Here is a 15,705-nt window from a genome sequence, read left to right as displayed (position 1 = left end):
AGTTCAGATCTGATCCCGAGTTGAGCAGGAGGACTGAGAGAGTCGAGTTCCATTCCTGAGTCGAGATGGAGTAGGACTGGCAGTTGAGTGACATTCCTGGCAGTGAGAAGGTTTTTGAGTTCGCTGTCCGCAGTTCACACCTTGAGAGAGTCCCGGTGCAATCCTGAGTTGGCTTGTGAGCAGAGTCCTGGCCCTGGTTGAGTTGGCTGTCGTGTGGAAGATCGCCGTCGAGGTGGTTGGAGCTCGCTCCTTTTTGCTGGGTGGATTCGCGCTAGCCTGCTGTGGGACCTCGTGGTGATCGGTGCTTGGGGCTCGGGGCTTTGGAGCTTGGAGCGAGGCCTCGTGGGTACATCGGGGCCGAACAGAGCCGCGTGTTGGACGACAGCCACCAAGACGACAAGGACGAGATAAGGCCGTATCCGCGAATCCACTTTACATAAAAGACGCGTTATTTTCGTATTCATCTCCCTCGTCTCGTGTTTGAAATCTGTTGTGCGTGGGATCCCAATTTAGTACCTTATTTTATTACCGGCTCGTGCTTTCACTGTCTTTGCTTTTCCTCAATAAACCCTTGCATTCTTTTTGTACATATATCTGAATGCAGTTTACCGGGTGGTTGATTTCAATAGTTAAGGCTGCAGGGACTTTCGCCGCTTCCCTGTTTTGGTTTTGGCCTTAGGTTTTGGAATCCGCCATTGATTTTCCGCCTCGGAGTTATAGCCATGGTGATCGGCATCCGCGACCGCCTGATATTAATTTCGGCGGTTGCACGACAATATTGTTGGAGTCACTATTGACAAGCTAACATTCATTCCCCTTCTAAAAATCCTTTCTTTTTTGTTTTCATCATTTCATCCTACTATTGATTTGCAATTGGTCAATAGCTTTGACATAAATACAATTTTTTTATTATGGGCCCTAGGCATCAAAAAGCTTAACCTGGTGTTGGCTTAACAGTTGGAGTGCTGGCTTGGGATTCTAGGATCCTGAGTTTAAATCCCGGTCGATCGTTGAATTAATGCCAGTGGGGTTGACTCAGCCTGTCATCCTTCCGAGGTCGGCAAATTGATTACCAGCTCACTGGTAATTGGGGCACTGCATCAGTGGCACAAAATGCGCTACCAGAGAAATGATGCAACCAGCAGCCACAGGCTGCATACGAAAACAACATCAAAAAACTACATATGGAGAACAAACAGTTTTAAATGGAGCACCTCACTACCATTAGAGCATTGAAATTGTAACAGATGTGGCAATAAATGTGAATTGTTTTGCCCAACTTTCCGGCTCGATGACAGAAGACGCCATTTGCATTTTTGCCCGCTCCATCCCTACCCTGTTTAGAATCCAGGGAGGGCATGCGCAAATTGCTTGTGAATGGAAATGCTTTGTTATGTCTGCAATTAAATGCTTGAACTTAAATTTCATTCCTTTCTTTCTCTGCAGATATCTAATGAAGTGTGTGCGTTTGGTTCGCAATGGGATTCTGCTGGAAGGGAATGTCATGTACTTAAACCCTGCATTTGACAATCGGCCCCGACTGAATCCACAGTCTGTAGCCAGCCTGGTTGGTGCGTTCTGTGACCGAGCAACTTGGTAAGGTGTGTGTGTGTGTGTGTGTGTGTGTGTGTGTGTGTGTGTGTGTGTGTGTGTGTGTGTGTGTGTGTGTGTGTGTGTGTGTGTGTGTGTGTGTGTGTGTGTCACTGTGTGTCACTGTGTGTGTGTCACTGTGTGTGTGTGTGTGTCACTGTGTGTCTCTAGGTAGGCTGCAATGATCTTCAGCTCATAAAGGTGCTTAAATTAGTCTTTATGCATGAATGATATCCCATTGCCTGTCCGATTTTCCTAGCCATCAGATTTTATATGTGGACTGGATATTATGGATTGTTTATAACATGTATCTTGGGGCCTCATATGTGATTTATCCTGGCCATGACTTCAGTGTGATTTACGATATTGCCCCCGACACTCTAACGGCCCAATTGTGACCTTTGTTCAACGCATAACCCCATTCCTAACGGATGCCAGTATTCTTTAATACTCACCTGAGGGAAGTTTGGAGAAAATTGGACATATTCATACTAGTGGCTGACCAGTGTTAAAAAAAATAATAATAAAAATAAACTTTGCTTCTCGTGATGCTAGGCAGCTTGAGGACCAAATGGTGGCTGGAAGAACATAAAAGACCAATAATAATTAATCGAAGCAGTTTGGACTGTTTTGTAACAGCCAGTGCACCCACTTCCAATGGACGCTACAGGAAGGGTCATGTTATTATTCTCTCTGGAATAAATAGATGACAGTGGATCTAGGCCTTGGGCCATTAGCCTGTGGTGGACGTGATAAGCATGGAATGCCTCAAATATGTCACCTCCCAATTTCTTTCAGTTGTGTTAAACAACATTTGTGACTGTTTAAAAATGTAATCATACTTGTTCGTGGTTTATGATATATTTTTAATTCCCTATAATAAAATTTACTTCCATAAGGGTGTCGAGGGCAATATCGCACGTCACAAAAACCCATTGGGGAGGGGGGGGATATTGTTTTGTCATAACATTAATATTATGCTATTATCATTACCTGTCACCGGAAGTGGATGGCAGTTATATTTTCACCAATGTCTGTCTGTCTTTGTCTGTTTGTGAACAGGATATCTCAAAGTTGTGGATGGATTCGGCCAAAATTTGTTGTAGAATTTAGGTATGTGACAATGACGAAATTATTAGATTTTGGTGAAGATCGGATCCGGATCTGGATCCAATAATTTTTTAAGTGATTCTTCACCATTGAGAGATCGGGCAAAAAACGTTATATAGCACAATATCTCAAGAAGTTGTGGATGCATTTGGACGAAACTCGGTGGACAAGTTGAGTGTGCGACAAGGACAACAACAACAACAACAACATGCATTTTAAAGGCCATTTTTCCTGCTAGAGCGGGGGCTAGCCTTGCGGTCCCCATGACGATCTTCTCCATTTTGCCCTATTTTCTGCATCTCTCCTTGTTAACCCCCTTGCCCGCATTTCTTCTTCCACCATCTTTAGCCAAGTCTTTCTCGGTCTTCCCCGTCCTCTACTTCCTTCTACATTCATTTCCATCACTCTTCTCAACCAGTCACTTTCATCCTTCCTCAACACATGACCAAACCATCTCAACCTGTTCCTCTTCACAGCATCAATCACAGGCTCTATTCCCATCATCTTTCGCAATTCATCATTTGTCTTCCTCTCTCTCAACGATACTCCGCACATCCACCGAACCATTCGCATTTCCACCCTTTCCAACCTTCGTTGCTGCTCTACGTTCATTACCCATGTCTCGCTCCCATAAATCATAACACTTCTCACACATGCAGCATACACCTTTCCCTTCAGCTTCAACGACACTCCCCTCATCATCACCATGCCACTCAGTTCCCGAAACTTCTTCCATGCACATCTCACTCTAGCAACCGTTGCCGAGTCTGATCCACCAATTCAATCCATTTGTGCGACAAGGACAAATGGATTAGATTTTGGTGAAGATCCAAATGTGGATCCAGATACGAGAACTTTTTAAGTGATTCTTCACCATTGAGTGATAGAGCCAAAAACGATATATGGAATGTTATTTCAAAACGTTGTGGACGATTTATGACAAAACTAGGTGGACGAGTTGGTTTGGTGACAATAACAAGCCAATTCGATTTGGGTTCAGGTCCGAATCCAAATCTGGCCTTTCAATGGAATACAAAATGCAAACTGGTCAGCCTGACGGAGGTACCCTCTCTAACAAGCGCTCTCTACTAGTTATTGTAATTACGTTGGTTATTAGAAGCAGCCTTGGAAAAACGGCATGACATCTTAACATGGAGTTCGCCCAAAGTCGAAATCCTTTACCGCCTCCATCAGGCACATACAAGATCTGCCTCGTCTTCCTTCAACCATACTCAGCATGGCTTACCTCCCCAGACTTTCGTTTTCTGCACGAATGATGGGTCCAAAGCATGACGGTTTCTGTTTTCGCATCAGCATTTCTAATGTACATGGTGGTCTAATTTCGTGAAGCACTGGTTTGTTTTGCAGTCCAGAGAATTTTTAACATTCACTTCTGACACTACATTTCGAAACTGCCAATCTTCTCTTTCTTTTTCACTGTCCACGACTCATATCCACACATTGCAACTGGAAATACCAGAGCATTCACCAGTCTCCTCTAGGTTTGTTTTGTCACATCATTGTATTTTCAGATCTTTGTCAATCCTGACATCGCTGTTCTCCCAAATGCGAACAGTCTGTTCAGTGTTCATTTCTCATCTACATTCTCCACTCACTCAAATTTTCGAACCCATGAAGATGAAACTTTCTACTATTTCCACGTGATTGTCTCCCAGTCTGAACACGTTGATCTTGGTTAACAAGATTTTAGGCTTAAATATAGACCAGCTTTTTCACTTTCCTTCCTCATGCTTTGCACATTTCATCAAGTCCTCTTTACTTTCTGCCAATAGAGTGGTATCATCAGCTTACCTTAGGTTATTGATACATCTTCCACCAATACTGACTCAAGCCTCTGTTATCCAAGTTAGATTTTTCATCAAAATTATTTTAACCACAAATTAATCAGTCAATTTCATCAGATGATAATCGCATAATAATGATGATTATTATAATAATATTGACACGGGGGCTGGAAGGATGGCCTAGACCCTACAGGTATGCACACTATGTTATCTAGTCTAGGTTTGAATGAACTTTCCTTCATCAATGTAACTCAACCATGCCCCTTGGATGGACGTTATACTGGGTGTCCCTTCTACCGGCATTAGTTGGTAGACGTTAAAGATTCTACGGTGCTCTTCCAGAAGGGTTGGCGAATTATCTCTGGCACCTTGAATAAATTCCTGCCCTGACTACTTTGTTGATTGTTAGGCCTGGCCAGCGGTTCGTCAGACTTGGACCAACCCCACAAGAACGTGGGAATAATTGTGGTTATTAAAGAAGAAGAACAAGAATATTAACAGCGCCATCCGTACGTCACACAAAGAAGAAGCAGGACAGAGAATTTCTCCCGAGGATATTTTTCCATTGAAATGGTACATCAGCAATAATGATAATAGCATAATAGTAATATTAATGTTATTATAAAATAATAATATTAATAACACTACTAACAATTATAAAAGTAATTACAAGGGATTAAACCCCAAAACTGGCGGTGGAAGAAAAATAATAATGTAAAATAATATAAAAGAAAAACAATCAGTTTGTTCACCGCAGGCAGTTCACCGCAGGCAGGTTGGTGGTCTTTCCGTCTTCTACCGACTCCTCTCCGGCCTTGCTCCCCCAGCTCTCTCTGGGCTCTGTCCCCCAAATATTCCTACAGGTCGCACAAGATCTGCCTGCAACCCTCTTATGGTTAAACTGCCAAAATCGAGACTCTCTGCTCACCTTCATTCCTCTTTTCTCCCGCCTCTGGAACAAACTCCCTCACTCTCTTCAATCCCACTCCTCCCTCCAGGTCTTTAAAACAGCTGTGCACCACCATCTCTTATCTTCCCCAATCCAAAACCTTGATCTTTTCTACCCCCGCTAATTTCACCCCAAATCCACTTTTTTGAGGTGCCGACTTCTTTCCTGGAAGTCCTTAGTGTCCTTGCCTTTTATACCTATCCTGCCTCCCCCCAGGCCCTCTCCCTCCCACACATCTCCCGATGTCCCTGCTCTCAAATGTTGTGTTTGTGTGCTTCCTCCCCTTCTCTCCCCATCTTGTCGACCGCTCCCCTTTTTATATACTTTGTTTGCTTGTTTGTTTGATTTGTTTGTTTGATAAATGTTAGCTCTTTCACGAGCCTCGACTCTATACAAAAAAAAGGAAAAAAAAGTTAGAAGCCTGGTAAGGCTTGGTACGCTAATAATTAAAAGGTTAATAGCATAGCCGAGTTTAAAACATCATAGGGTAAATAAATGTAAAAATGTACAATTAAGGCGAAAATGACTGAATATAAATGTAACTCAACCATGTGGAATGGTGTGTACACACAAGCACAGTGTCCCTCGACACCGTCCACCCCGTACCGCAGAGGTTGAGTTATTTTTGTGCGATTTCTCAAAATATCACTTAAAAGTTGGGTGCTGTATAAAAACGATGTGCATTTTTTTTTTTGTCTTTTTCCCAGTTTCATGACTGACATGCTACTTTATCAACATTGCAAATATGTTTTGTACCTAATTCAACTTCCAAAGGATCAAAAATTTACCAAGTAATACAGAACTGTATGACCCACCAGGCTGGTGACTCATGCGTCTCAAGGCCTACAGAGCCAGTTGAATTGTGGGAAGAGCCAAGAGGAGGCGTGGAACAGCATGTTGGTCGAGCTTGTGAGAGCTTCAGAGGTTCGTCCACATTGTAATGATATGCGTTTTCTCTTTGATACAGGTATTGATGCTCTTGGAAGAGTAGAATGACGTGGAAATGGATCAACAGACAAAATTGGACAAAAGTAAAATGGTGAGAAGATGGAGAGAAATTACAACAAAAGGAGAGATCTTTCAAGATAGTTAGAACATGGGCTTGGCTCATGTAGTAAATCTCACAGGTGGAAATGGGAGAGACCATGAGGTGGACAGCAGGCTTAAAATCATATAGGGACAATGTGCTCCACAAGTTAGAAAAGAAGGATGTGAATTTTTCATTGAAAAAAAGATTTTTCATCATCAATCAGAAATAATTAATTCATCATTCAGAAAAAAAAAATAAGAAGACATTTCATCATTTTGTGAAAAAGATTTTTCATTTCTTCAAAATTCCACCAGGATTAGAACATCACCATCACCGGGCAAAGCTGAGTACCCTTGCTAGTTGTAAAAGCAAAGTAAAATATATAAATTGACTCCTGTTAGTGCAGGGGTTCCAAACAGTGGGGTTGCGACATTTAAAAAAATGGGGTCGTGCATGCCACCTGACGGCTTTTCTTATTATGGTGCTATATTAGAATTGTGTTGTCTCGAGGAACTCTTGTAACAGCTTGATTCCTCCATTCAGTATTTCCTGCATGCAAAACAGTCACTTGTGGAGACACATGTCCTTGTTGGGATGCCAACACTAAAACAGTTCAGCCAGCCCCATTCTCCACCTACAATGTCCCTACCCAATGGGGTGAACACCCCAACACTGACTTTTGAGATGTGGTGCACCATGTCTACCATTAAAACTAACTTTTAGCAGTTGTCACAATGCTCAAACCCAAGTGTCACACTGAAACGATCGTATGTTTTGGTGTTAAATCAGAGTAGTGAAAACTCGTATGCAGGAGATAGTTTGAGTAGGGAAGGGAATTATTGTGAGGACAAAATGTATTTCAAGTAACAAGTTATACGTCGAGCCTTCATTGTTAATTTATTAGATGTAAGACTAAGTAAATGTGCAATGTGTATGAACCATGTATGAAGGTGTGAATGGTAACCGACTTGTGCGACGCATCTCCCCCTTCCACCTTTACTCTCTCATAAATTTTCACTTTTGAATCTGTTCATCCTAACAACCATCAAAATGTAAAATTTTACGATGTGCTTCCCTTGGAGGTTAGCAATATGGAATGCCACACAGGCGTAGTTTCCTCCCTTCTCTGCAAGTAAACGTGTCAGCAATTTTCCAACCCTCATAATAGATTTACTCTGATTAATATTTCTCGCCTTCCCATCCAGTCACACTGTCACTACGTGGTAGTGAAAACCTTTGCAGAGGAGCTCGAAGGAGTGCAAGACTCTGGCAGTCGTGCTGTACTTTCTTCGTTGTGCCATCTATATGCCTTGCACGGCATCACACAGCATTCAGGGGACTTTATGCAGGTGCTTCTCACTGGTTGCTCCGTCATAAGTATTTGCAGATCTCAATGTTCTCCTTAATTTTAACACCATGAAGGTGTTTAACTTCCATGCTCTGATATGCACGTATCCTCCTGTAGTTGTGTTTTCCTTACCGAAACATCCATAAACATTTTCAAGCATGTAATCCTCTCTGTGGGTGTACCACAGGCAGGTGTACTCAAAGGGGAGGAATTGGAGCAAGTGAGCAAAATACTGAGGACATTGCTGTCCTCATTGCGTCGGCAAGCTGTGCCACTGACGGATGCATTTGATATCTCAGACACCCAGCTCTCTTCTGTGCTTGGTCGGTACGATGGGAATGTATACAGTGCCCTGTATGCTTGGGCACGAACAGCACCCCTCAACAAATCCCAGGTATACCATACGAGAAATATGCTGTTTGTATTTTAGCCCGCCACCGCTCAGTTTTTGCAATCATTTGTGTGTCTGTCTGTTCATATGTCCAAGCCATACATTTTATTTTAACCATTTGAGCTTTTGTCATCAAATTTTCAACAAGTCTATATCTTACTATAATTCACCAAATGTCCGTCCATCTGTCTGTCCGTTCGAAGGTACCGCAAAAACGGCTGAACCGATCGCAACGATATTTTGGGTGGGTAATCCTCGGACCCCATGGAGTAAAATAGGCTATATTGTTTTTCCAAGTTTTCCAATTTTTCCAAACGATGGAATAATATTTATCGATATGAACAGTGATGTGGCTTTTGTTGAAATTCTACGTACCAGGAGAGAGTAGATCGACTCCTGATGAACTCTTCCTATATAAACGTGCGGCTCCGAAGTAACACGGCAGCGTGTGCAAAGTGACTGAGAAACAGGTGTAGCGGCCGCTTCCGTGTTAGATTCGGCGCGCACTCTTCACACATAAACGTGCGACTGAGAAAGACGTGTAGCGGCCGCTTCCGTTTTGCAGAATTCAATCTTTTTTCAAAATGGGCGCCATGTACTGTTTAGATTTTGATGATTTGTGTGTGATATGATTCAACGGATGTTTATATGAATCGTTTAAAAAAAAAAAAAACCTTCAATTTCTGATATTTTGCCTTTTCATTTGGGCTTCCCAATTGAAGCCCCACCCGTGGGGCGGGTACCGTTGCTGGTTATGAAAATATGACGAAAAAAAAAACTGGGTCAAAATGTGAAAGAGCAAGTCATAGGGACTATAAATAGCCCTTGTTAGCCCCGCTGCAGGACGTCAGGCATGAGACGATATGCGTTTTTTGGTTTGTTTGTTTTTTAATCGCATTTTCCTAAACTGTTTTTATTTATTTATTTACTATTGGGTTTCAGTGTGTGTCCACGCCACAACATTTTTACCAATTCATCTTTTCTCATCAAATCATGAAACGTTTATGAGAATATGGAGAACACAAATGAATAAAATGTACATTTTTTTTTAAACTGTCATTTTTGTTTAGTTTGAGTATAAAGCGGACGGGTTTTGCATTTTGAGACACTTTCTAGTTTTTCCTTGTAGTTTTCCAAGCACTTTTATTTGGTTGTAATGAAGAGCATTTATTTTTGTTTAGTTGAGCTAACATTGCTGTCAATATTTTTTCCACCTATCGTCCTGATGTTTTCAAAATGAGTCATGATGCTCTTCCCTGTACCTACCAGGTGCACGAGTCTTACTACAAGTACATGAAACCCTTACAAAAGTCAAAGCTGTGATTCCATCCTTCATTTTTAACCTTTGCACCACCAGAGGAAAGCCCTCCAACTGTCTTCACGATCAATGAATTTCTTTTAGCTCCTGTTTTTGATTAGTGTTTGTGTACTTGTTTTATAAATGCAAACCAGATAGATGATAAATTAATGGCTCTTGATTTGGTATAATTCCTTTAAAATGTGTTGTTTGCCTCAACTACTTCTGAAATGGTTTTGCGAAGAAATAATGAATTGAAACTGAATGACAGTTGCAGTTAGTGGTAAGGTATATTAACTTATTTGTATGCTTTTAAAATTGACTGCTGGCTATGTGTTGAGCACATTAGCGGTGGTTCACCAACCGGACAGTCTTGCAATGCAACCTCCAGTTTAAGAAGAAATATTTTGATCTGGTTTGGAATGTTTTTTTATATAGAACATTAAGCACTTGGCTATTTGATTTTCTGCTTTCGAGCAACAAATGTTGTCTTTTAATTGGGAGTATATTGTATAAAGAAAAGAAAACGTTTAACCAATGGTCACAGGTATCCAAGTTATTTGGATCGTTGTTGAAAATGTTTTTGATGAAATTGCACGATAAGCACTATCTTGAGGTATTTCCTGTCCTGTGATTGTACAGAACGTCTGACGTTTCTTTACGTTGTGCATTTTTTGCAAACTTTAAATATATTTTCCCTATTAATGATCACCAAGCTGCAGGGCCGCACTCCCCGGACCTTGACAGTCAGCATCATAGCCTTGCTGTTTTAAGCCTTACCCATTGGCAAAAAGGACAGAAACGTTTTTCTGGTTGTGGGGAGATGGGACATGGTCTATTTTTCTATGACGTCACATGGGACAGCATACATGTTAACTTTCACACTTTATACAAGACGTTGCATATTTGTTGTTGGACAATAAAGGACAGATAGATGACAAATTAGATGGCAGGCTTAAGGATGTTCAGATAGAAGACCACAATACATTCTTATTTGATGATTATCAGTTCCTTTTTTTGCATGCAATTACAGCTGATCGTCATTATCTGCTTATACCGCTGTCATATTCTCAAGGATATCATTATTGAAAGCCGAATCCGCTATCTGCTTTATTTTGTAATGTGCCTCACGAGAAAATATTACATCAATCAGTCCAACGCTCCTAAATCTGCAACCTATAACCTTGGACTCCATACCAGTGTTGTGCCTGTCATTGGCAATGCTGTTCCATGTGATTGTAACCTGGTGATCAGCTGTCTGGATTGGTGCTGTGGTTGTTAACCTTTGTATGATTAAACGGTCATCAGTGTGATTTAGCTTCAAACTTCTTTTGAGAATCCTGTAAACAAGGAATTGGCCATCAGAGCTATTAATCTTATTGACGATTTTCCTTGGCTATTCACCACTGCCTGATTATGTCTGATCTTGATCGATTCATTTCAGTGTTTCTAGCCAAAGTTGCCTCTGTGTTGTCAACTTGGAGCACGTCGAGAGCACTGGTTTGTGTATTATTTTTTTGTTTTTTTTGGATAAATTGGCATGCTGATGAAAAGTGTTGAAGTTTAAGTATTCCTAACTCTTTATAGTGGACTTTTGATGCACGTCATGTGGAGGTAGAACGAGCGATGTGATTGTATTAAGGTATGCATCAAGTCATTAAACCAGACTGTCGGTGGATCGAACCCCGGTTGAGTCACACCAAAGACTAAAAAAATGGTATGTGCTGCTTTCTTGCTTGACGCTCAGCATTTAAAAGGATAGGGCATGGACAAGCAAAGTTTGGAAGGCAATGGCAAACCACCCAGTGTAACTCTTGCCAAGAAACTGCTGCTGCAGCACCAACGCTCTGTAAAGAGTACGTCATTAGGCCAGTGACTGTCATGCATGCTTTGTGTTTTTGGTAAAATTTAGACAGGTGGGCATTCCTCAAACAATTATTTTGGATTCTATATTTTTATATGTAGTATAACAGGCTTTAAGTGGGTATTATACAGAGTACGTTTGGAAAAACTATCAAAGGAATTGAACAGATTCAATTTATACTGATCCATTGGACATCTGTTGCTCGACATCAATCATTATGAACATTGAATAAGTGGTGTTTGCCTCGTGCTGTGCAACAAAATCTATTTGTATCACTTTTTCAAAGCCAAGAAACCAATATCTTCATTCGTGATTGTAGCCATCATGTGTATCACAATTTAAATTCACCATGCCTGTTTCCATTAAAATGGCCAAAAAAAATTTGAATTTTGTTCATGCCTTTCATGTATCGTATGCAGGACAGGTATGAACGACATAGATGAACTTTTGCATAAATTACGAAGATGGTAGTCGATCATGAATGTATTGTATGCTTCTTCTTTGTTTGTATGCAGCACAAGGCTGTGGGGTGGCATCATTGGCTGTGCCGCTGATGCACTGCCCTCTACTGGTTAGGACAGGAATTTGTTGATGGTGCCGGCAATGGCCTTCTCTTCGTGAAGGATACCATGAGGTCTTTAACTTCCACCAACTAATACCAACAGATGGGATGCCTGTTTAACGTCCATCCAAAGGAGGGCACACACATTGTTGAATCACTTTTTTTTTCTTTTTTTTGTATACTGAATCGAGGCTCGTGAAAGAGCTAACATTTACTTCACAAACAAATCAACCAGACAAACAAAATATATAAAAAGAGGGAGCGGAAGACAAGATGGGGAGAGAAGGGGAAGCACACAAACACAACATTTGAGAGCAGGGAGCTGTGTGGAAGGGAGGGGGCTTGGGGGGAGGAGGCGTGGGAAGGGGGGGGGTGGGAGAAGTATAAAACACAAGGACTTCCAGGACAGAAGTTGGTATTTCAAAAAAGTTGAATTGGGGTGAAATTAGCGGGGGTAGAAAAGATCAAGGTTTTGGATGGGGGAAGATAAGAGATGGTGGTGAACAGCTGTTTTAAAGACCTGGAGGGTGGAGTGGGATTGAAGAGAGTGAGGGAGTTTGTTCCAGAGGTGGGAGAAAAGAGGACCAGTGTTGGCCACCTTGCCTGTGAAACAGTGGGATGACAGTTTATAGCTGGGGCAGGATTCAAACCCAGGCTGGACAACTTAGCTGCGAATGTACATAATTCGAGGCCATCCTGTCAACACTGCGTATTGTATTTAAACCTGGGTTCTCCACATCACGTGCTGCAAACCCAAACTTTAATCTTGATCTCACACTGAAATACAACTGGTTTGGGAAAGTTTAATATTTCGTGAGGTTTTCCTTACCCTCATCATGGCCATCCTAGCATCAATAAATACACAACTTTTGAAATGACGTGTGAATGCTAACGAGGCCTTTCACTGTGTGCGTGCGTGTTCTGTCACTCGCTCAAAATATTTTATTGAAAGTCTTTTAAACACAAACACTTTTACTGAAAAGAAATACCAACAATGTTGGGGGTCCATGGGTGTGTGGGGTTGGTTTTTGCCCACAAAACACGCGAGTAGTTGGAGCACAGGGGCCGGAAAAGTAGGAACGGTCTACAAACCCGCAAATAGCTGCGTTTTGTGAATTGTGAATCCGCGAAAGTCGGGGGTTTAGTGCTCATTTTAATTTATGAACGAGAGCAGCACTCTTACGTCGACCGATATGCCTCCACTCACATTGTCATTATACATACTTGTACCAAGTTTAAATTTAAATCCGTTCAGCTGTTCTCAAGTATCACATTTTTACCTGACGACCTCTCACCCAGATATCTAATCAGTTCATTTTTGCATCATTAGACAATGTACCACGTTTTACTTGGATCCCTTCAGCCATTAAGTAATTGCGGTAACGAAATCATGGATGGACGGACAACCCAAAAACATATTGCCTCCAGCTGACTATCAGCAAAGGAATAAAAATGTGTTGCCTGGAGTTTTGGTTACATACATCCGTAATGCAGCAATAGCTGCATTAAGTAGGTTACGATAGTATGATTTTGAGGATTTAAACGAAAGTGGTAATTTTCAAATGGTTAACCATAATTGATTTCTTGGATAGAAATTGGACTCGTGGAAATATAGAAAAATATGACAAATATCCATGGATGAGAGGTGGCAAGGTTCTCCCATTTCCGGTTAATCCAAGCGAGCGGCGGCAGTGAATAACATACTTCCCCTTATTAGTAAACTAGCAGCGGATACCTCGTGCTGTCTCAGCTGGGTGAGCTATTCCTGGTAGTGGGTGCAGTACCTGTTGGACATTGAAAAGCTATGGAGTTATTGGCTTCATGGCGTTTACCTTTTGCCCGTGGGCCAGCAGCAGCACTCTGCATGACCCCACATCCCAATATACACTAACGTGGCCGTTGGCCTCAAAACAGACAAGGCCAATGTGTGGCATCTTAAAACCTTTCCCAGATTCTGAAGTCCATACACCCAAAATTTGGGGCCTCCCAGTCCAACAGTTCAGCCGTGCAAGAATAACGTAGAAACGCACAACGTATAAACAAACTTTCAAATATTTACAAGATATCCTCATTTCAAAACGTACCCTGTGCATTCACAAACCCCAGATATGTCCTTCCCATGGGTATTCAGAATCACCTAAACCACATGGTGTCTCCCCCCAACTTGTGTTGTGCAGAGGCACAACCCCACTTTCTCTGTTACTTTCCAAGTATTTTCAGCTTATTTTAGAAGCTTTGAGACATTTTAAGTAACAACCCTGACCATGTGCACATGCCTCGGAGATCACCGTTCCGAGGTTGTTTTTTTTCTGCACATGTGTGCCAAGCATTCTGGGGGGCATATTACGGCATTTCGAAATCACCTTATTGACACATTCTTTCAAAACTACCAATGTCTGCATCCAAAGGGGCGTTTATGTTAAATGGCAAAATGCAAGCACCTGCATTTGACCTTCAATAAATAGCAAATGTAAACAAGAACAAACAAACGAGAGCTTCTTCCACAAACCAAATCATATATATTTTTCTAAACTGGTTCAGCACGCCTTACCTCGTGGCCATTCCACTGCTCTAAATACAAAGATCGCTGGTTTGTTGAAAAAAAAAAAAACCATACGGGTAATACCCCTGGTGCTCACCTGGTATAATAAACTGTATACTACACTGACGAGGTATTTTTAACCAATTTCAATGGTTGCTAGAAGACGGCAGCATGTAGAATCATACTAACATAATCATAAGACTTTAAACAAACAAACCAAGAAAAATACCTATTTTGGGGAGGAGGCAACCCCAACCCCTCCCACCCCGTGTACCTCCTCAGACCACAATTTTCCAATACCTTGAACAAACACATTGGTACATCATAGATGATGAAGGTTGTGGTGAAGTTTCATTGAAATAGTGTGTGTAGTTTCAGAGAAGAAAGCAAATATCTATTTTGGGGGGGGGGGGGGGAAGGGGGGGGCAGGTGGGTTCAGGGCAAACCTGGACCCACGTTAACCCCCCCATAGACCCCTAAAGGGGCAGATTTTTATGCCTCCGCCGACAGTATGTTTTCAATAATGCATCATGTTTGAAGGCATCATGTTTTCGGGTTGTCCGTCCGTACGGGCTAAACCTCGTTTTTCTCAGCACCCATATATCCGATTGACACGAAACTTTCAGAGTAGGAGTGACACCCATGCAGAATGTTTTTAAATGATAAGTGTGATGTGATAGGTCACGTGCTATGGCAGCCATCTTGGATTAAAAACATATAATTAAAATATTATTCCTGGGAAACCGGTGAATGGAAAAATTTTAAACTTGGCACATTGTAAAGTACTCCCAATGGGGAACAAAAGCCTGTTAATGATATAGGTGAAGTGGTATACCAGCCAAAAATGTTTTAATCGAATTCCCTATCCTAAAAATATGAAATTGCATGCACATGATCTATGACCCATTTGTATTGAAATACTAAATTATGACATCATAGGTCACATGGTTTGGCAGCCATATTGGATTGAAGGAAAATATTAAATGATTATATCTCTGAAACTGCTCACCCTATCGATGCGAAATTTTACAAATATCTAAAAGCACTGTTGCATATCCTATGAAAATGTCATAGATCACGTGGTTTGGCAGCCATCTTGGATAGAAAAACGAACCTTATCCGATCAACACGAAACTTCACAAACGTGATCCCCTACTGATACATATGCAGAGTGATGGCATCTACCTGTGGTGGGACAATGCGGAGGCATATTGGTG

The 15,705-nt window shown here is 41.6% G+C and overlaps 1 protein-coding gene across 1 annotated transcript in view; it reads left to right on the top strand.

Annotated features, from left to right (window-relative positions):
• Positions 1 to 11,771, top strand: part of ACOX1 (acyl-CoA oxidase 1) — an 88,794-nt gene extending 77,023 nt beyond the window's left edge. Inside the window, exons 10-14 of the mRNA XM_068120814.2 lie at positions 1,447 to 1,596; positions 6,273 to 6,378; positions 7,690 to 7,833; positions 8,020 to 8,226; positions 9,493 to 11,771. Coding sequence (XP_067976915.1) covers positions 1,447 to 1,596; positions 6,273 to 6,378; positions 7,690 to 7,833; positions 8,020 to 8,226; positions 9,493 to 9,546 — 661 coding nt within the window. The 3' untranslated portion in view covers positions 9,547 to 11,771. The remainder of the gene's footprint in view (positions 1 to 1,446; positions 1,597 to 6,272; positions 6,379 to 7,689; positions 7,834 to 8,019; positions 8,227 to 9,492) is intronic.
• Positions 11,772 to 15,705: the final 3,934 nt, after the last annotated feature.

Source organism: Myxine glutinosa, chromosome 1 (assembly GCF_964187855.1).
Source record: "Myxine glutinosa chromosome 1, kmMyxGlut1.1, whole genome shotgun sequence".
In the NCBI taxonomy this organism is placed as follows: Eukaryota; Metazoa; Chordata; class Myxini; order Myxiniformes; family Myxinidae; genus Myxine; species Myxine glutinosa.
The sequence above is the reverse complement of the archived record's forward strand: the minus strand, read 5'-3'. Positions and strand labels throughout refer to the sequence as shown.